At 53.2% G+C, this 22,029-nt stretch overlaps 5 protein-coding genes across 5 annotated transcripts; 4 read left to right on the top strand and 1 right to left on the bottom strand.

Moving 5' to 3' along the window:
- Positions 1-988: 988 nt before the first annotated feature.
- Positions 989-2,536, top strand: IUM83_02601 (Catalase; the record flags this gene model as incomplete). The annotated part of the gene is made up of 1 exon (XM_067926532.1): positions 989-2,536. The coding sequence occupies one exon, from the start codon at positions 989-991 to the stop codon at positions 2,534-2,536; it is 1,548 nt and encodes a 515-aa protein (XP_067796763.1).
- An 18-nt stretch (positions 2,537-2,554) lies between these two features.
- On the top strand, positions 2,555-3,091 carry IUM83_02600 (uncharacterized protein; the record flags this gene model as incomplete). The annotated part of the gene is made up of 1 exon (XM_067926531.1): positions 2,555-3,091. The coding sequence occupies one exon, from the start codon at positions 2,555-2,557 to the stop codon at positions 3,089-3,091; it is 537 nt and encodes a 178-aa protein (XP_067796715.1).
- Positions 3,092-4,281: 1,190 nt separating this feature from the next.
- On the bottom strand, positions 4,282-4,750 carry IUM83_02599 (uncharacterized protein; the record flags this gene model as incomplete). The annotated part of the gene is made up of 2 exons (XM_067926530.1): positions 4,282-4,290; positions 4,451-4,750. 2 exons carry the CDS (start codon positions 4,748-4,750, stop codon positions 4,282-4,284), a joined length of 309 nt encoding a protein of 102 aa, XP_067796637.1.
- A 929-nt stretch (positions 4,751-5,679) lies between these two features.
- Positions 5,680-6,495, top strand: IUM83_02598 (uncharacterized protein; the record flags this gene model as incomplete). Its single annotated transcript, XM_067926529.1, has 1 exon — positions 5,680-6,495. One exon carries the CDS (start codon positions 5,680-5,682, stop codon positions 6,493-6,495), a length of 816 nt encoding a protein of 271 aa, XP_067796636.1.
- A 6,425-nt stretch (positions 6,496-12,920) lies between these two features.
- Positions 12,921-16,500, top strand: IUM83_02597 (polygalacturonase; the record flags this gene model as incomplete). Its single annotated transcript, XM_067926528.1, has 2 exons — positions 12,921-13,058; positions 16,435-16,500. 2 exons carry the CDS (start codon positions 12,921-12,923, stop codon positions 16,498-16,500), a joined length of 204 nt encoding a protein of 67 aa, XP_067796607.1.
- Positions 16,501-22,029: the final 5,529 nt, after the last annotated feature.

The raw sequence follows: 22,029 nt of genomic DNA, 5'->3' as shown, positions 1-22,029 counted from the left end.
CGACTATCAGTGGATGCTAGAGTTCTGCTAATGAACCTTCAAATATCTCCGGATGATTTAGTAATCTACTCGGCGAGTGCAGCATCTAGCGCATCGAGAACAACAATGCGTCGATGCAACCTGCGAACTGGTACCCGTGTGCAGCCGATTACACCCCTCGGTGGTAAGGTTCGACGGTCACTACAATCCCCAAGCTGGCTTCATTCTCGCATGCACGAGAACTTCAACACGTTCATTGAGCCTCTCGAGCTGCTCTTCACGTCTGAGTGCATGATCTTGACCGAAACAATCATCCCGATGATGTACGGCTTCGGCATTCTGGTGTTAGTGCACCTTCTAGCGTTAATGTCACCCGAAATGCACGGCATCATGCTCGACAACGTTGGGAGCAATATATTGAGCATTCTCGCCTACGGTTTGCTGGCCATTCGCGGCGCTACCCACCGTAATCCGACGCAACTGCGGCATCCGGGCGCTGTACCAGCTGGCATTCGTTCTTAAATGCCGCTAGCGCAAACCATGTTCATGCTCTGGGTGGTGCTGCTGCTGGCCTTCCGAGTCACTCACTCTGGTACGGAATTTCGTATCGCTTACCTTTGCCTGGGCTAACGATCTCCGCTAGGCGTGGACTTCAAGCCCAAGTTCTCGTGGACCGATCAGGATTAGACGGAAGAGCCCGGACGAATCCAGGTATGACAATAGCGACCACCGCGATACTCATTCGAGGAGATGGTCATCAAGAAAAAGATGAGAATATTGATGCCAACCTTGATGAGCTCCAGGTCGGACAATCGGCGTGATCATGTCTCTGCATTCCGGGGGTACGACAAGGCCGACAAGCACCCACACTGTGGGCCATGTTGCTGGGAATCGCCTAGCACCTCGCGCCGCTCTCCATTCACTTTGCATTTTGCGGCGTCCTCGTCAACCGACCCGCACTCCTCGTTGACCGACCAACACTCCGACCAACTTCAACTTGAACTCAACCATGGCCCCCGCCGCTCCGCCAGTCGCCACCACCAGCAACGGGGCCCCGCTGCCGCCCTCGGGGCTCACCGCGTCCGCTACTGCCGGTCCTCGCGGCCCCATCGTGCTCCAAGACTTCGCTTTGATCGACCACCTGGCCCACTTCGACCGCGAACGGATCCCTGAGCGCGTCGTTCACGCCAAGGGCGCGGGCGCGTTCGGCTACTTCGAGGTGACGCACGAGACGGCCACCAAGTACACGAGCGCCAAGCTTTTCTCCTCGATGGGCAAGCGCACGCCCGTGGCCATCCGCTTCTCGACCGTGGGCGGGGAGCAGGGCAGCGCGGACACCGTGCGAGACCCTCGGGGCTTCGCCATCAAGTTCTACACGGAAGACGGCAATTGGGACCTCGTGGGCAACAACACGCCCATCTTCTTCATCCGCGACCCGATCCTCTTCCCGAGCTTCATCCACACGCAGAAGCGGCTGCCCAGCACGCACCTGAAGGACGACAACATGATGTGGGACTTCTTCTCTCTGCGGCCGGAGACGCTGCACCAGCAGAGCTTCCTCTTCTCGGACCGCGGCATCCCTGACGGCTATCGCCACATGAACGGGTACGGCAGCCACACTTTTGCCAACGTGAACGCCCAAGGCGAGATCACCTACGTGAAGTATCACTTCAAGACGGACCAGGGTATCCGCAACCTGCCAGTGGACGAAGCTGCTGCTCTCGCGAGCTCGGACCCGGACTACGCCATCCGGGACCTGTACAGCGCGATCGAGCGCCAGGACTTTCCTACCTGGACGCTGTACATCCAGACCATGACGCCTGAGCAAGCTGCGGCCGAGAGTGTGAACCCCTTCGACGTGACCAAGATCTGGCCGCACAGCTCGTATCCGCTGCAGGAGGTTGGGCGCTTGGTGCTGAACCGCAACCCGAGGAACTACTTCGCCGAGGTGGAGCAGCTCGCGTTCTCGCCGTCGCACATGGTGCCGGGCATCGAGCCTTCGCCCGACAAGATGCTGCAGGGCCGCTTGTTCTCGTACCCGGACACGCAGCGCCACCGCCTGGGGCCAAACTACCAGCAGATCCCGGTCAACAAGCCGCTCAACGAACCGCTGACCTACCAGCGCGACGGGTTCATGGTGGTCAACGGCAACATGAACGAAGCGCCCAACTACTTCCCGAATAGCGTGGGCGGGCCGGTCGAGAGCGCCGCGTTGCGTTACCACACGTACCAAGGCGACCACGCAGTGGTGGACAAGTTCTCGACGGCGGACGACGACAACTTCTCCCAAGTGGGCGATTTCTACCGCAAGACCCTGGACGCGGCGGCGCGCGAGCGTCTGACGGACAACATCGCCGGCTCCCTCGTCAACGCGTCCAAGCCCGTGCAAGCTCGCGCCGTTGCCAACTTCTCCAAAGCGGACCCGGACTACGGACAACGAGTGCAGGACAAACTGGAGGCGCTTGAGAAGGCCGCAGTTGACCACCAGAAGGAGAAGGAGCGAGCGACGGAGCCGCTGAACCCGCCACGCAAGACTTTCAAGGCGGTCGCAGCCTAGGAAGGTAACTGTATCGTCATGTCTGGTAGCGACTTCACGAAAGCTGAATATGAAATGCGACTTCACTCTGATGGTCTTGTTGCCCCGTATTGTCTATTGCCTAATACCTCTACTAAAATACAAAGTGATCCTCCCAGGGACTACCCCCGCGGCAAGTGTGCGAGTCGCTCGGCCATTTGCAACTACGTCGGCTGGAATCGAGACAAGGTGACGGCCAAGTACCAGGGGTGTTTCTGCGCCGCGCACTTGTCCAAGATCGACGACCTGCGGCAGAAGATCATGGCCGTCACGCGTGACAAGGACCAGCAGGTGCAGATACCGCTCGGGTACAACGAAATCTTCCTGCGCAAATTCCTGGACGACGGCCACGTGCAGTTCTACAGCGGAGTGGTGGTCGGTGCACCCACAGTGCACGTCAAGGGGCAGCAGCTGAGCTGCAAGGGTTCTCGCACGGCCCATGTTGGCCCTGAAGATACACGACTGATGCTGCCGCGGAGTGGGTACGATTGTTGGTACGCGCATTCTTGCGACTGTAAATACTTACTTGAAGAGTAAGAGAGTAAGAAAGCCACGCATCCATCAACGCTGAATTTCCATGTCTTAATCAAGGGCGTCTTGAACTCCTCGGAAGTGCTGGTTCGGGAAGTATTTGCTGTAACGAAGACATTGTTCGAGTAAAATGGGTGTTTTAATTGCATCCCGCTGCGTCTCCAAAGATCCTTAGTCAAATGGTGTTGAATTATAATCCTATATTATCTCTAAAACGTACCAAGGTTGGGAGTATTGAAGCGCTGACGTTAACCATTGCCGAAGTCAAGATACTTCAATTCTAGATAAATGACTGCCAACAACATGGTTAATTCCTCCCCATCGATACCAACGCGTTACATCCGAGACTGGTCACCTCTGCGAGAGGGCTTCGAGGAGTCTTACTAAGCGCAGCTAATAGCAATGACCTCTTGAAATCGCTGCTACTGTAGTTTAGTAATGCATCCAGGAAAAGTGAAAAGTAAAATCCACTCCTAAAAGTAACACAACAAAAACGATTGTAAGGATTGCTCGTCCCAGCACCACAACTTCTCGAATGAATCAATTAAACCACGTACCAAAATGCACAACGCGAAATGCCAAAGTCACCAGCACCCAGAGTGTAACTTTGTCTTGAACAAGAACCATCTGTGTCTCTAGTACAAATGCAAGCTGGTGCAGAACCGACAACCCGCAGTTACGTTGAAGAACTGCAACGAAGATGACAAAATAGAGCATTTTCACCAATGCAAGAGTAAATACACCGTGTACGGATGAAAATACGTTATCAATCGTCACGCCCTCTAGATCCATGTGATACTGCGCATTTGGTAATCGGACGACCACAAAAATCATACAGCAATAAAAGACAGGGATGAGAGATTCCAGATACTCCGTTAGAATATGGCATTCAGTAGTGAATATGGCTTCGAGAGTGCCACGTAAAATGAAGGATTCCTGATCACGGATGCTCCGAGTACGTCGTCGCCCACTTTCTCTGGTTAAATTTTGAAAGCCAACCTTAGGTTCCTCGAGAGGTTGAATTCTTACCGATCGTCTTGACCGTCCAACTTGATTGAGATCTGGTGTTACACTACCAATTTCGTTGAAATTTGCTGATGTAGCACCCCCTGGATTTAACGGTTTGATCCGGTATCCACAATTAAAACCGGAGCAGAAATTGTTTGGAGTTGCGGATAGTGTATCCAGGAACTGTTTTAGCGCATCTGATAGTTGGTAGTGTAGAGCCGAGCGGATCCTGACCCCGCTGAGAACCTGGGTTTTAAATGTGTCAGGGTTACCGCAGAGTGAGCTGATCGATCTCAGCATATTGTGGTGCGGATTTTGACCCAGAACTCGATCGAGTCGAGAGCGGATATTTCGTACACGGCGATAGAAGTTGTACAGGTGGATGACTCCTTGGCAGATATCAAATGTTGCCATAGTAACGAGTGTGATAGGGGATGAAGTCCGCTGCATGAATGTGGCAACGTAAAGTGAGTTGAAGAATTCAGCGGTAAAGATGACAGACTCCGGCATTAAGTCTTCTACGTGAGTGGTCGAAATCGACAACAAATACTTCAGCGTCAGTTTAATACATGGCAGGAACAGGATGGCGGGGATTTCAAAGCGCGTTGCAACGACCGCAGTAAATAGCGTTTGGTAGGCCGGGTACACGACGACCATCAAGCCTTGAATACCGATAAATGATATGTATTGTATCAGTTGACTCTTGTCCGCTCCGATATCCTCGAAAAATTGCCGGCCAGCGGTTAGCCGAAGCGAAACAAGCAGAATGAAGTAAAATACAGGGAGACCGGTAACCAAGATAAACGGGATTGGAAATCCAACTGCACATGCAATACCCATCGTCGTTGTTGAGAACATGGTACCAACGCAGCAGAAATTGAGTAAAAGCTGTCTCAACGAGAAATGAACTCGATCTACGAGAAAGTGAGCTTGAATCGCTGCAGTATGAGCGACAACGCCAGTCAACAGAGCTACTCGGATCCAGAAGCCGTAGTTCCCGAGCGATCCTTCGCTCGGCTTTTGCAATGGAATCAATTCTTGCGCTATAGCTAACGTCATAATCGGCAGCGGTGTCCCCAAACACACGAGAAACACTCGAGAATGAGGCGTAGTTCGAGTGTATTCCTCCAGCGCCAGCAGCCTCTCCAGCGAATACTTTCCGCCTCGATGGCTCACTTGGAACTTGTACCATGCCCGAACGAGTCTCTTCACCCAACTGACGATCCGATCGATGCATGAACTGGACTGCAGCGCAGGCACCAGCGCCGACGGAGGGTGCGTGGCCATCATGCCAAAGCTGCTCAAAGAAACAGTGACCGTAAAAATAGGGAGAGCGAAACACGGCCGACTTTTTTTTGCAGCTACACACACACGCCCAGGTTCGAATGAAAACAAAATACTAAGTACTGCACTACACACACACCCAAGTTCGAATGAAAACAGACACATGAGAAGGAGATGCAATTTACTACGAATGTACTAAGTACTGCACTTGACTTTAGTTTGTTGAACATGTAGGTTAGCGGAGTGGCATCTCCGTGTTCGACCACCGAAATCGATGACAATTAATCGAATCAACCGTTAAAATGAGCTCTCCGCCGTTGCCCTCTTGGCCGCCGTGCGTGCTCCTCCACTGCCCCAACGCGGGCGAGTTCGAGTTCAACCGGCGGCTGCTGTGCGCGACGCACTTCGAGCAGCTCTCTCGCACTTCAGTCGCGGCCCCAGCTGCGCCTCCCGCAGCTTTCGCGTCTTCCGTCCGCGCCAAGTGCGCCTTCCCCGGCTGCAAGAAGCCGGGGCTGAGTCCGCACGGCCGCGACGTCTTCTGCCGGCGCCATCTGACCCCCGTTCTCCTGCTGGACGCGCACGTGGACGGGCAATTTCAACCGGTGCGCTACCGCCACACACGCAGGCAGATCGTGCGGCTGTGCCAGGTCGGGCCTTGCCAGGGACAAGGGAAGCTTTTGCACGGCGACGCGCTCGTGTGCAAGGCCCACGCCGTGCTGCTGGCAGAGAAGGACCGGTTTGTGGACCGGGACAAGGCGGCCGAGTACGCGCTGGACCAGAGCAGCCACGAACTGGCCAGCCGCACCAGCGTCTGCAACTTCGTGGGCTGCAATGCCGGCCACGTCACGCACAAGTATCACGGGGCCTTCTGCGCCGAGCACCTGCCCGTGATCGACGACCTGCGCAGCAGAATCATGACGGCCAAATGCCACGGGGACGAGGCCGTACAGATCCCGCTCCGGTACAGCGAGATCTTCCTGCGCAAGTTCCTGGACGAGCGCCACGTGCAGTACTACAACGAGCTGGTGGCCAAGCACGGAGGCGCAGCCCCGACTGTGCATGTGCGCGGGGGCCAAGTGGTCGGACTGTCAAGTGGACTCTCTCGTCTTGCGCACTAGCTGTTTGGTTTCCCTATCCAGTCGAAGTGGAACGTGAAGTCGATGCCTGGAGTGAGAACGATAAAAGTCTTAGTAGTGGGGAGACGGCGGGGTTAACCGGAGGGGAGACAGAATGTACCGAAGTGCACTACTCGAAACGCCATCGTCATTAGCACCCAAGTAGTCAATTTGCTCTGGATCAGCTCCCGCTGCGTTTCCAGCACGAACGCCAAGTGATACAGCGAGGTTATACCCAGGTTGCGCTTTACGACCGCTGCAAGTATAGGTGTCCCCGCTGAATCTGCAACTGCCATCGGCTATCTGCCGCGAACACAGAGTGTGCGGGAGCGGTCATGTCGGAGGAGTATGAGCGCAAGCGCGAACTGTTGATTGATGTAAATACTGCGAGCGAACTAGTCTGTTTCGAGTGTTTGTGGTGTGCTTCCTGGCACCAGCCCCCGCTCTTCTCGGCACCGTTGCACTCGATTGCATCCCGTTGGTGGGCCCTTCAAAGGGCTGGAAGGCGAACTACGCCTTCTGGATACGAACGTTTTGGCAGCTCTTCTTCGTCTCAATCGGTGGGGTGCTGCAGATGAAGCCGATGCTAACACCCGGCGCGGTCGCGACTATGGGGGCCGTCGTGATTGCGTCGGCGTCCTCGGCCTCCTTCGTCGCTTTTGAATTGCTTCTCGCGAGCTCGTGGGGCTTCCCGATCCCCTTCAGCAGTGATGGCCAAAAATGTATTGCGGGTATTGGCATTTTGCAATACCAGTAGAAATACTTTATTGCAAGCGCTCTGGGGTATTGCAATACGTATTGCAGCGCCGCCGGATATTGCAGTACTTATTTTCAAGCGATTCCGGGATCCCTTTTCAAGGTGATATCCAAAGGTCCCGCTGATTTACGCATCGAGCGCTTTTGGCGCGAACTGCGAGGCGTGTGGTCACGAGAGCTCGGCCTCCAAATTTGGGCGCGGACTCGTTAGCCGACATGGTATCCCAGGCGATGAAGGGGGGCAACGGCAGCAGCGACGCTAGTGTTGAGGGGTAGTATTGCAATAGTATTGCAAACAAACCAGGTATTGCAGTACTTACTGCAGGACCGGAGAGTAGTTGCAATAGATATTGCGTGCTTTTTACTTTTTTACAATGCCCAGCAATGTATTTTTGGCAATCACTGCCCTTCAGCATTGTATCCACCGTGGGGGTTTACATTTCGCTGTTTGCTTTTCACAGCTTAGTGATCGGGCCTCGGCGTTTGACTGCCTACAGCAGCAGTTGAGCGCTGATCTACCCGAAGTTTAACGTGCTCTTCACTCGAGTTTCAGGGCTTCAGCGAACGATGTTAGTTTGCACTTTGCCAGTCATTAACTTCATGATCAGATTCATCCTTGCTCGAGTTTCAGCAGATCTGGACGAGTGCGTGGCGACGATCATCGTGTGCTCGGTCGAAGTCTTCAACGCCCTCTACATGTCGATTTGCATGCAAGTCGCGACGTCTCCACTCACAATTCCCCTTATTTTTGCGGCTCGCATTTCCCCCATTGGATTTGCCGTTCGATCGATCTACCTGCAGACTAACGTGGACATTCAGTCATACGAAGGCGTAGTAATCGGCTGGGCGAGTTATCACAAAGGCTAAGAGCTGTCTTTTACGACAGTCGAGCACGTGGTTCCAGGATGGAGATGATTCGAATTGGTGCGACCATACCTCTGCCAGTCTCCAAAGAAAGCCGAGAGCTCTTTGAAGACCTCCATTCTATCAGAAACAGCCCCAAAAGATCCACAAGATTACGATGAGTTACTCGTGAGAGTACAGCCAAACCGCTCGGCGCGACGGAAATGAACAGCTCGGAGGAAAGAAAAACAGACGCCTATCAAACTTCTTCAATCGATTACAGCCTTGACAGCTCGCTGAATCAGGCCTGCTTATTGACTGTCTATGCATTTAATGACACTATGCCGCATCGATGCCAAATACACCGTCTCGTTTCGCTTCAACCGGGGTTCTTTAGTTATCCCAGCCTCTCGTTAATACCGACATGCATCTGCAACATTTGCTATTTGTCGTCCAAACATTGAGCAACCGACAAATACAACGGTACACTGTAGCTGTCTAGCTAAATATTGTATTACGAACCCGATTGTAACAGGAAACAAGTACACCACATTCAAAACAACGCGCTTCACTCCACCCCATCTCGAAAGACGCCGAGCAAGAAAATACTACGTAAGGTAGTAGAAGAAGAAATTATTTGTTCCAGCATCCTTCTCCTTCCTGTCTTGAATGAGAGATGGTGCTGATTCTGCTGGTATATTCAGACTGATGAACCTCGCTGCTGGAAAGCATCTTGCTTGCAATACAAGGAAGATATAGTAAAACGGTAGACAGCCAATTACATCAAGTACTAGTAGTACTACTGTAGTATTACCAGTAGTATTTTTTCTCGCAAGGTTATTTCTACACACTACACTGTAATCGACTCAAGCAAGAGGTCATGTTGGCGGACCATCAACCTGACAGGTCAAGCCCGGAGTCGTTGGCGACCCTCGCCCCTGCGGCACATGCCCTCGTGCAGCACTTTCATCCCCTTGTTGTCGCAGTCGGCCACGTTGAAGTAGCATTTATTCTTGTAGTAGGTGATACCGTCACTTCCACAGACTTGGGAAGGTTTGGATTCTCACATATAATGTTGCCAACCCCTGCGCACGAAAAACTCGCGGAGGTTCCGACGATCAGGAGCGAGGCGAGTACGGCTGCACTGGCGAATTTCATGGCTTCGGACTTCGACCGTGTGGTTCAGGTCTGGAGGAGACGGTGTGGTGTTTGGCTGTAGTGTGTTGCTGGCAAATGGCAAAGTGAATCTGAGGAAGAGCTGCTTCACTCCTGCCAAGTTTTTTTTTTTTTGGTACCTTACCCATGCGGTACTCACGATTCGTGGCACACGTAATATACGGTACTGACATGCATCTGCATGATTTGTGTTCATCGCACATGAATACGGTATTGGCTGCAAACAACACTCGACGATCTATTTGGTTGGTAACAATTAGGCCAAAACAAGTAAATGATCTAATAGTTTCGCCGAGACGCGTCTGTGTAAGGACAACCTAAATAGTGGCCTGCGAGACGTGGTCCTGTCAACTTCTGTAACTTTGTTTGCGGTAAGGTGGGCATGAACATCAACGTAGGGCAAGGGCCAGCCACGGCCCATGAGCCATGCGGCACGATGTGTGCTGGTGTGACAGCACCTTCATCCAGTGCCTGCTCGACGCCTCTGCGTAGGATGCTGGTGGCATCTGTACAGACAGAACTCCCAGAAATGATTATCACCGTGGACTGAAAATCGTGTATCATTTATTAACAGTAGCAGATTATCATTTGATAGAATGTAGTGTGGACCACACATACAACGGAGCCAGAGGGTTTCGCAACCGACAGACGCGAACAGGAAAGAGAAGTGCAAGCCGTCGTAGCGAAGATGCCCACCAAGCCAAGAACTCTGCGCGAGGGCAACTTGACTGAGAGCGAGAAGTACCAGATAGCGGTGAAACGTAAGCGAGAGCCTAAAATGACGCAGGTTGAGCTCGCAAAGTGGGCGAAAACAAAGTTTAACCTAGCCAAGGCGCCAGTACAGGCAACCATCTCCAATATTTTACGCTCTTACAAGGACAAACCAGCTCCAACTACATCTGCGACCCGCAAAACGAACCGTGCTGTCACTTACCCTGATCTTGATGACGCTCTAGCTCTGTGGGTGCACTCCAAACAGTCAAACAACATCCCCATAACGGACGAGCTCATACAAGCCAAAGGCCGGCAGCTTTTCGACGCTCTGAAGGAACGTGGGCTAGCTACAAAGGACTTGTCCTTCTCTGCTGGGTGGCTAGGAGCCTTCAAGAAACGACACGACTTCAAGCATATCCGACTACATTGCGAGGCAGCTAGTGCCGCCAGTGAGGTAGCAGGAGTGTTCTTGGCTCGAGTTCAGCCGAAGCTGGACCTGTACTCACCGGATGATGTGTTTAACTTTGATGAATCTGGCCTTTTTTACAGAAGTGCGCCTCGCTATACAGTTGGAGTGCCAGATCGAGCTGCACGTGGCGTCAAGCAAGACAAAGCACGGATTACGGTGGGTTTGGCGACGAACATGACGGGTTCGAGCATGCTCGAACCGTTATTCATTGGCCATGCAAAGAAGCCTCGTGCGTTCAAGAAAAAATCGGCTCAAGAGCTTGGCTTCTTACACTATTATGCCAACAAAAATGCGTGGATGACTACTATTATATTTCGCCACTGGATTCAGAAACTTAATGTGGTAATGGCTCGCCAAGACCGTAAGATTTTGCTACTAATCGACAACGCTCCGTCGCACATTGATGTCCAGCCTACCCATGTCGAGGTGGTTTTTCTGCCTCCTAACGCGACGGCTGTGTTGCAGCCATTAGATGGGGGAATCATTGCCTGTTTTAAAGCTCACTATCGGCGCTTTCATCTCATGCACGCACTGGAAGTAGCTGACCAGCAACAGAAGAACTGGTTTAAGGTGGACATTCTGACAGCAATGAAGTGGGTTGCGACGGCGTGGAGCGAGGTTTCTACCGATACTGTGGCAAACTGTTGGCGAAAATGTGGTTTCTCCTGCAACTTTTCTACTAGCTCGAGCGTGTATCCGTTAAGTGTAAAGCGCTCCATGGCTGATTCCGTTGCTGACATCCAGGCTGCTGTCAACGCTCTCAACCTGACCAATGCTGTCTCAATTGATGATATTCTCAACCCAACGGGAGAAAACGAAGTGCATTTTGCCTACTCTGATGATGCAGTGTTAGATTTAGTGATGCCAAGCCCAGAGAATGCTGATGAGGAAGCAGAAGAAGTGACCAACGCACCTGATTCTCTACTGGAAGGCGCTCCAAGCGATGCAGAGTTTGCTGCAGCTGCCAGTGTCGTCATGCGTAGGCTGTCGAGTGAAAACGAGACGACGTGTGCTGTAAGTATGACGAAAATCTTCTTAAGCAAATGGATCTTCGAGCATAACCTGAAGAAGCTCGCAAACAAGAAGCAAGAGCTGATCACTTCGCACTTCAAACCGGTCTAAGCTCTTAATAATCATCTGCGGTGATGATCAATTATTAGCTTAAAGAGAGAATATCAACTAGTATACAAATGCACTGTTTGTGAAAACGGTGGATCCCAGATTTGAAGATTATTATCACTTATTGCGCAATATCAAGTGATAGAGAATCATTTCTGGGAGTTCTGTCTGTATATGTATCGGACCAAAAAGTGCGAAGACCAAAATGTTGAACAGATGTGATCCACATATGGTTTCCATTGGTCTAAATAGTGGCCCCTGATTTCGGTAATGCCCCTCCGGACGACAAAGTTTGCGGTCTGCCAGTGCACAAGATTTGCCACAGCTGTCTCGTGAGATGTACTGAATTAGTAAGATCATTGCGGGAAAATGTCTCTCTGGGGGAAAGATCGAGATGCTAGAACACGGTAGCAAATGAAAGGCCCACAACGAACATTATATCTTGCAGGACATGCAGCGTGCACCACAACCAACTCCATTTACCTAAAGTCCTCATGACGAACCAGCCCAAAATTAACAAGAAGGCATACGTGCGCCTGACGCTGGGTGAGGAGTTCATGGTGTGCGAGATGGCGCACAAGCAGACCGGCAACCGATCTTTCAGCATGCACACACTTGCTGACTGGGCAACTCGAGCCTTCGACTTTTCCCGACCTCCGTCTGAGCGTACTTTGTATTGCATTATTCGGGATGAACCAAGGCTCAGAAAACTACAAAAGAAACATTCTTTAAAAAGCAATACATTAGCGTCTATAAAAGCAGTACATTAGCGTCTATGCACAATCTGTGCAGATATTGTAACCTTTCAGTCTTTTTTGGTCCCACCTTTGCAGATTCAGCGGGGTATTGTCCGGAGATTGGCCGCCACTTGCCCAACCTATAAAGCCGATCGGCTAAAAATCGATAAAGCCGAAAAGCCGAAAATAAAGCCGCGGCTTTATCCACACTGGTAAGACCGGTCTTCGTCTTCGCCCTCCTTCAGTGCGTAATGTTTGCGCTACAGGTGTCACCGGACAAATCGTATCTAATTGGGCTTGTTATATTTTGTAGATTACACAGGAGAATCGCGCCATCACCGAGCTCTTGCGGGCTCCTACGCGGGTCACACCGCGCTGGAGAACAAGTTCCACCTGGTGCCCTCGGGCATCCTGAACCCGAACGTTATCTGAATCATCGGCAACGGACGGCCTCCAACTCAAATCACGGCTACGGTGTCTCAAGCGTATTGTGCTCCATTTCGTTGAGCGCTGCTCGGCCTCATTTCTCATTTTGCACCGAGCCGACAAGCTCCTGCAAATAAGTCTCCCCACCTCACCGACAAGTCACCTCCCACGCACCCACCGAAAGCAGCATGAGGTTCTTCACCACTGCGCTCGCCGTGTTCGTGCTGATCGCGACGACCGCCAACGGCTCGCCCATGCTTCGCATGGTCTCCTCCATGCTTCGCATGGAGGAGACCAAGGGCAAGAAGGGCAAGTCTAAGACGGAGGTACCGGTCGTTCGACGCCGAACGCCATCTTGTTGCTTCAGCCACCTTGGGATTCCATCCGCAAAGGCAGTATCAATTCTCTCAAAATTGATGTTGCCTCTCTCTCGCTGAAAAAATAACCGGTATCTCGCCCTATGACGATCTTGGGCGCGGGTGCAGGATCAGATCTTTGTTCGTCGCCGTAAGCTGCATGACAATGCTTGCACCAAAGGTGGAGCCTGCCGCCCTTCTTCGGTAAGTCCGTCTCAATGAACTGCTGCCGCTCGTAGCCCTGGAGGCGCCCCATCGTGCCAGGGTAGGCTTGCTGTATGAGTAGGCTTGCTGTATGCTGATTTAGACGGGAACTTGAGGAGGGGGGGGGGGGTGTTGTGGTGCGCACCTGATTTCCGAAACACAAACCCCACACAAATTAGCCGAGTATACAAGTAGGTACAGTATAGCCTTTCGTATACCGTTGTATAGCCAATCTCGCGGAGTTATCTTCGGCTTTATAGGGCCGGCTCTATTCGGCTTTTTGAATTTGCTTGCGGCTTTATCTAGCAAATCGCGACAGAGCCCTGAACGAAATAAAGCCGCAAGGGTGCGGCTTTACCGTAATAATCGGGTCCAGTGCGACAAACGGTTTGAGTGCGACACCGGCAGACGTATGGGTGACAACCCCTCCCCTCCTAAAAATAATTAAGAAAAAAGACATAAAAAAAACTTGCGCTTAACGTCTATTGATCGGTATCTTCCTCCTCGTCAGTGATGGTCATCTCTGGCAGTGGTTGTAGGAATGTCCGAAACACACCAAGCTCATCGCGGGGACCAATTGGCAAGAGCTTCGCCTTTCGAAAGCCCTTCACGATTGTCTTAATCTTTACGAGATCCCATGCTTTGGCCTCTTCTTCATTTTCTTTTGTGACTGCGATGGCGCGAGGGGGCAACTGTGCGGGACGGACGTCACCCGAGCTAACTCTTTGAAAAACATTACGAGGTTTTTTGCTTCACTTGATTATGACTGGGAAACTGTGTCGCACTGGGCCCGATTATTACGGTATCCACACTGGTCTTACACCCAGTGCTACATACCACATGGAGCTGGAGAATACCAGTATCACCACGGATTGTCGGTGGTGATACCAAATGGAGCTGGAGAATACCAGTATCACCACGGATTGTCGGTGGTGATATTCTCCAGCTCCATGTGGTATCTAGCACTGGGCAGGTGCACCATAATGTAATGTAATGTATTACGTTATCGCGTAGCCACATTACGCCTGCGCCAGGCTCAGCTTTGCTAGTCGGCGGCATAGAGTGGTGTCCGCATACGTCGGGTCTCCCTTCGCCGGCAGCGCGGTGACGATAGCCCTCTCCAGGACTTTCCACTGAGATCTTGCGGTTGCAAGCTGTCGGAGTTGCTCCAAGTCTGCGCTATTGCGAAGACGGAAGGTGTGTCCGCTAGAAACGAGATCAGCATCAAGAACGGTTGGCAGCGTGGAGCGTGGGCGTCCGCGCTATGTCCCGGCCGTCGAGCTGTTGAAGTAGTCTACCATCTGAACGTACGCGGGAATGTCCAGTCGGCGGAGAACGTGGCCGAACAAGCGCCATCGAGTCGCTGTGACGCGGTGCCGCAGTGGGCGTTCCTGACAAATTTCGTAGAGGACATAGTTAGACATACGCTGCGGGAAGCGGATGCGGAGTACTCGGCGAAGCTGTTGGCGATGAAATCTTTCCAGGCTGTTGAGCTCGGTTGGTGTGAGTGCCCAGGTCCCGCAGTTGTAGAGCAGTATTGGTAGGACGTAGCAGTTGTAGAGGCGGAGGCGGGTGCTGTCACGAATATAGTGAGGTCGTAGCCAGATAGTCCACAGTCGGCGGAGCGCTGAAGCCGCTAGGGCTTTGCGTCTTGCGAGTTCTTCTGAGTCGCCGAGGAGGGTACCGAGTTTCCTGGTAGATCGCCATTTCTCTTCAGCTGCGCGGGTGTGGCGGGTGGAACCCGACGGGCCGACGAAGCGTTGGAGTATTGTTGGTTCTGTCTTGGGCTCGTTCATTGTGAGGGAGCAGCGCTGGAGCACCGCAGGGGCTTCTTGTTGGATCCGTTCGGCTAGCTTGGGGTCACGACATCTGAAGTCTGCCTCGTCTGCGTAGACAACCATTTGTTCAAGCAGGTTCCTGGGGACGGCAAGGTGGCTTGCTAAATCTCGCAACGCTGCTTCTAGATAAATCACAAAGAGAACAGGTGAGAGTGAGTCGCCTCGAGGCGTACCGATGTTGCTGAAAAACGGCTGCAGCGTCTTGGATCCGGTTCGTAGTGAAAGAGTCGTGTCCGCGAGGAGGAGCTTGATCAAGCGAATTTCGTCTTCTTGTAGAAATGTCTCGAGGACGTCCAGGAGCTTTTCCCTGTCGATGGTGTCAAACGCGCGCGAGAGATCGATGCCGAGTATATGAATCGTTTCACGGTAGCGTTGTACGCGGGCGCAGAGCCACTTGCGGGCCCAGACAGCGTCAGCAGTACTTCGGTGCTTGCGAAATCCGCTTTGGTGAGGGGACAAATATTTGTCCACCGCAGGGGATATCCGTGAAAGTACGATGAGCGACAGTGCCTTACGGATGCTGTTGAGAAGTACAATCGGGCGAAGACTTGAGCACTTTCCTCTTGGCTTGTTGGGCTTCGGAAGACATAGTAGCGTGCCCTCACCGAGTTTGAGGGGCTGGCCTTGTGTAAGGCTGTCGTTGATAATCTCAGCGAAGTGGGGGGGGGGGGCTAGCACAGAGGATCCATATTTGAGTAGCTCCGCTGATATGTCGTCAGGTCCAGATGCCCTCCCGTTGTTGAGGCGACAGAAGGCCGCGTCAACCTCATCTACTCTGATCGGGTAAGTGAGCGGTCTTGGATTACAGTCCGGGGTGATTGCGCGTCGCTGCGGGCTGTGGAACTGGTTTTTGAAATGGGCTTTGACAAGTGTGTTAGCTGTGCCTTTATGCAGGATGTACTTGCCTTCTGCATCCGTTAACAGTAGGGGCTGGTGCCCTCCACGAGCAATTTCTCGAACGGCTGCGTACATCCGTGTTGAGTCGCTCAGGTTTTCGATGTGGGAGACCTTTTCATCGAGGATTCGGTTGACAAGGTCGCGACATCGCTTGCGGATTTGGTGAAGGACCTTGTTTCGAGCAGTGCGCAGATCTTGTACGTCAGCCGTTCGGTCATTATAGATGCGTAGTCGGATGTCCCGCTGTGTCTCTGAGAGATGTTGTAGGTCTTGGTCCTGGTATCGCTGTCGCTGGGTAGTTTTGCAGGAGAGTCCAATGGTCACTTCGGCAGCCATATGATTTGTTTGAAATGTGGATTCCCAGCGTTGTAAGATAGTGCTTCCTGGGGGAACGTCGTGCTTGATAGTGTCTTCTGGAGTGCTTCTGCGCATTGATCTCGGACAAGCTCATCGTGAATAAGGCGGTCCCTTGATAGCCGGAGTGGAAGATCTCGTTGTCGCTGGGCGTTGCTACGGAACCGTTTTCTGTGAGTCGAGGCGTCGAGGACGAAGTCGGCTGTGACTAGCTTGTGGGCTGATGCTGTTAGGGTCCCACCCCATGGCCGAGCGTCCATGCAAAGGCGGCGGCAGTTCTGAGGGCACAGGATGTAGTCGATCTGGTTATAGATGCAGTGGTCTGTCCGCCGCTGCGTCCAAGTGGTTCTGTAGCGGGCTGGCTTCTTGAAACCTGTATTTGTAGCAAAGAGATGGTGAGTGGAACAGAAGTTAGCTAGGGTGTGCCCATTCCGATTTCGAGTGCCGCGTCCATATGTGCCCATGTAGGCATCTCCTGCGTCGCACTGTCCAAGCTTGGCGTTGAAGTCGCCGGTCACGAACGTGATGTCGCGTTTGGGCAGCTTATTGAGGAGAGTATCGAGGTCATGATAGAAGTGATCGGCCTCCGTGAGGGGGCGACCGCCGTGTGGGGAATACGCCGTGATGATGTTTACAGTCCACGCTTGCGGAAGCTTGAGTCGAAGAACACCTATGCGGTCGCTGTGTGCCCAAAATTGGTCGAGATAGGGGCGAATCCGGGGGGGGAGATGGCAAATCCAACTCCATGTCGCTCTTGGGTTGCCGGCAGCGTAAAGAGGGTGAAGTCTCCAATGCGTCGCTGGTCAAGGGTGTAGACCTTGGTTTCTAGGAGTCCGAGGACATCGATGCGGTAGCGTCGGAGGTCTTGCGGGAGCGTGTCCTGTTGCTTGCGTAACGAACCTAATGACTGGACGTTAAACGTGCCAAGTCTAAATCGGTTAGTGTCGCGTAATCGTCGTGGCGGGAGGGAGGAGAGGGTGTTAGTAGGTGGTGGTGGCTGGGGGGAGAAGTGGAGACCCGCTAGGGACGAGCAGGCCCCCTGGAGGGCCTGCCAGAAGCGCGCAGCAAGCATCCGCTAGCCACGCGTTCCCGAGGGAGGGCGTCCCCCCAACCCCAACCAAAAAGGTGCACCATAATCAAGAGGAAATTGCCGTAAAAGAGGGGAACGATGACATCGACGAACGCGCCGAGGATGAGACATTCCGTGGTGAAGAGTACCTTCCGGATTTGCTGTAGAACGGCGCACTCGCTGAACGGAAACTCGTTGGTAATTCTAGCATCGACGTGGTTGTTGAAGCCAACCAGAAAGATCGAGTGTATGCGAGCTGTCCTGCCAAAACACAGTCGTCTCGACCCAAGGGGTTTCAATGGTTGGCCGATGATCTTGCCCCATGTGTAACGGGGTTACACGCACAAGTGGCTGCAAGCCACTTGTGAATTTAACAGATAGGATATCTGTTAAACGTTTTGGATACTTCCTCACATTGGTGTAAGACACACCAATGGATACATTGAAGTGGACCACCACAATGAGTGGTCCACACATACCCACAGATCCTATTGGTAGAAAGCAGCATCTTTCTACCAATCAGAGACATGCATATTAGCGGGGCTCTGACAGCCAGCCGCTGTCAACCCTTTCATAGATGATAAACAGTTTTTAGCAGATTTAGAAGGAAGATCAATTTACAAACAATACAGTTCTCATTTTACCTTAAACTAGTTACTTGAAGTCTTGTCTAAGTTAAACTATATTTGTGTATTCAAATATTATTAACCTAAGTAATTACTAAGTACTTACGCTTCCTCATACACGTTGCGCAACGTGTAAGCTAAAGTAGTGAGTCAAGTTAGACCCACTACAAGTACGAACGCAGAGCCTAGAACCACATGAGCACGGAGGTGCCCATGGAGAGCTCCAACACGCCTGCAACGCATGTTGCACGCGGTGATTGCCCCCACCTGTCTGACCCAGAGTGGGAAGCCCTCCGACGACTGTCAACAGTCATTGGAGAAGCGGCGATAGCTACGATGCTGCGTTCGCTATCGCCGACGGAGCAACATGGTGTTGCTCTGGGGTTCATCATGAAGGAGCAGCGTGATGCTGCTTCCTCAGTGACGGCGTCGTCAGGGACGACACCGCGTGCTCAATCATTGAAATTGAGCGTAAGCAATTACGTGGGAAGAGAGGGCGAGTCTCTCTTCGGGTGGCTTGTCGAGCTCGACACAGCCATAGCGGCTCGACGCATCGTCGACCTGCTGTCGAAGGTCGCATTCGCCATGTCCTGCCTTGGCGGACGCGCAAGGGGTTGGGCGTACGGGCGCCGACTCTCCGATCCTACGTGCTTCAGCACGTACGAAGTATTCAAAGAGGAGCTCAGACAAGCGTTTGAGCCCCCGCAAAACGAGTTCCGGTCGAGAGCGGAATTCCTCGACCTTCAGCAGGGTAAGCATGATGTTCATGCTGACGCGCAGCGCGCACGATACTTGGTCTCAAATATCGTGACTAATCCAATTGACGAGGCGACTAAGGTCGTCACGTTCATGAATGGGCCTTGAGATGGGCCCGTGAAGACCTATCTCTTCCGAGAGTACCCGAGTACTCTCGAAGCTGCAATCACCCTTGCCATGCAAGAAGAGTTTAGCCTGCGGCAGGCTAAACTCCATGCGAACGTGCCGAGGCCGCAACCGCGCCCGGTAGCGAGGACGGGAGGTCCAGAACCAATGGACCTCTCGAACGCAACAACTGCTGGCTACCAGCAGCAGGGAGGCAACGTGCGATGCTTCCGTTGCGGAAGGATCGGTCACTTTGCACGGTAGTGCACAGCTCCCATGCCCCCTGGAGGTGGCCGTCGTGGCGATGCTAGGCATCGCCGCGGACCAACAAAAAACGCGAACATCCAGTAGGCGCGGGGCGCCCTACTGGTAATGCAGTCGCGCGTGCCGACATCGGGCACGTGACACTGAGGACTGCAGCCCCCCCAGTGAGACCAGCTCTCACTCCAAGAAACAAGATGACAGGCCGAACCTAGTCATCTTGAAGGTTTACTCGAAGAGAGCGAGCGGCTCTCTTCGAGCTTTGGTAGATTCAGGCGCGTCGAACAACTTTGTTCGACTACGGAGCCTGCCGAGACTTGACTTCGAGGAAGTAAATGTACCTCGAAGTCTTCTGGAAGTACGACTGGCAACAGGTGCCATCGTGAAGACCGAGAAGCGCGTCGTGAACGTGCGCTTCTCGTACAAACAACGAGTGTTTGTCGAACACTTTATCGTCCTGGACCTGGACGATAAGTTCGACGTAGTAATGGGCGGTGATAGACTGGAAGAAGCGCACGCTCGTGCGCTTCGGCCGCGACAGCGGAACAGAGAGCGATGGCCCTGTTACCGCAGCGCACGCACCAGCAGGTGCGCGCGGCTCACCAGTCGAGACAGCGCTTTATGCTGCTGTCCCGGAGTGCATAAGAAGTGCGCGAGGGCGCGCACAAGTGAGACCAACGTCGGCAATGCTGCCGACGTCGGAAGAAAAAGATGTGTTGGTTCCGGGAACCAACACCCACGTTCAAGCGTGTAAGGGACAGTCCCTGACCCGAAGCGGTCAGGTCGACAACGACGCGTCGGCTCCGGGAGCCGACGCACCCTCGGTCATGCTCGGTCATGAGGGACTCCGCCAATGAATGGCGTCGAGGTGACGAAGGCGTGTCAACTCCGGGAGTTGACGCTGCAAAGAGTGCGGACGGTTGCAAACGTACCGCACCGACGCAATTTGCATGCTGTCGTGCAGCCGGGCTGCACGACGAAGCGCCATGCGGTCAAGCCGGGCTTGATACCGCGCGCCCGCGGACAGGGTCCGCCAGCGAACAACTGTCCACGGCCGGGCCTGGACCAGAAGAACAACTGTGCGGAGCCGGGCTCCGCACAACAAGAAGACGGCACAAGCGGAAAACGCTGCGCAAGTCTCGGTCCGGGACCGAGACGCAACAAGAGCAGTCTGCTGGGCAGACTGCGGCGGTGACGCCGAATGTCAAGACGCTAAGCGTCTTGACGCGCGCCGATACTGGATTCCAGTATCGTGACATGGAACTCGCTAGTCCTCCGACGACGGCGTCGGAGTTGACTTCGCTTCCAGCCATGAGCTGGAAGCGCTTCACGCGCGACTTGCACGATGGACGCATCGAGCAAGTCTGCGTTCTTTCGGACAGCGAAAGAACGGCGAGCGAGAGCGAAGAGCTGAGGCAGCTCTTCATGGGAAGTACCACTGAGAGTGAAGACACTCTCAGTGCGAAGACGAAGCGAGAGCGCTTCGAGGAACAAGGTTGGGACTCGCTGAAGTCGAGTCCCTATTACGAATTGTTGAGGGAGTACAAATACGTACTCCCGGAAGAGATTCCTGCGGAGCTTCCGCAGGATAAGGGCATTCAGCACGAGATTGATCTCGTGCCGGGCACGAAGTACTGTGTCACGCGGCAGTGGCCACTGCCTCGAGAGCAAGTAAAAGCAGTCGACGACTTCTTTGAAAGTCGTCGCAAAGCAGGACAAGTGCGGGAATCAAAGTCCCCGCACAGTGCTCCGACGTTCTGTGTCAAAAAGCCACAGGGCAGATGGCGCATCGTTCATGCCTACAACAAGCTGAACGATGCGACGGTACCGTCGCAGACGCCAACACCGCGAAAAGATGTTATCATCGATTCGATGGCCGGGAGCACCGTTTACAGTGCTCTCGACTTGCGAGATGGATTCTACCAAATCCTAATGCGTGAGAGGGATATCCCTCTCACGGCAGTGAGCACGCCAAGCGGCATGCTCTGGGAATGGCTAGTAATGCCACAGGGGCTTAAGAACGCCCCTGCGACTTTCAACAGGTGCGTAACGCACTTGTTGCGCTCGGTGCGCGACTTCGCGCCGAGCTACTTCGATGATGTATTCATCCACAGCCGAGCTGTGGACGGGAAGACCGACGTAGAGATGCACAGGGTGCATCTCCGGCAGCTACTTGAGCTTATGAGAACACATAACCTCTACGCGAACCTGAAGAAGTGTATCTTCGGGGCGAGCGAGATACCCGTCCTCGGGTGTCTCGTAGGGAAGAATGGTGTTCGCCCTGACCCGGAAAAGGTCAGAGTGATTAACGAATGGCCAACGCCTTCAAGTGTCAAGGAACTGAGGCAGTTCCTTGGCTTGGCCACGTACTTGTGCAAGTACGTGGAGGACTATGCGGGCAAGATCCGCCCGCTGTCACAGCTTCTTAAGAAAGAAGCTGTGTGGAATTGGACAGCCGATTGCCAAAAGGCATTCGATGCAGTCAAGCGGGGCTTGACTGAGGCGCCGATCTTGGCTGTAGCTGACCAAGATCGTCCATTTCACGTCGTATGTGACGCATCCGATTTCGCGATCGGATGCGCGTTGATGCAGCACGATCACGAGGGCCGTGACCGTGTCGTCTACTACCAATCGCGTCAGCTGAAAGCAGCTGAGCGCAACTATCCGGTGCATGACAAGGAACTCCTTGCCATGAAGTATGCACTCGCAAAGTTCCGAGTGTATTTGCTTGGAAGTAGACCATTTGTGGTCTACACCGACCATGCATCACTGCGCACCGCAGTGAAGTCGCCACACATATCACAAAGAATGGCGAGATGGCTCTCATTCTT

The sequence above is a fragment of the Phytophthora cinnamomi genome (genome assembly GCF_018691715.1).
Source record: "Phytophthora cinnamomi strain GKB4 chromosome Unknown Contig16, whole genome shotgun sequence".
NCBI lineage: Eukaryota > Oomycota > Peronosporomycetes > Peronosporales > Peronosporaceae > Phytophthora > Phytophthora cinnamomi.
The sequence above is the reverse complement of the archived record's forward strand: the minus strand, read 5'-3'. Positions and strand labels throughout refer to the sequence as shown.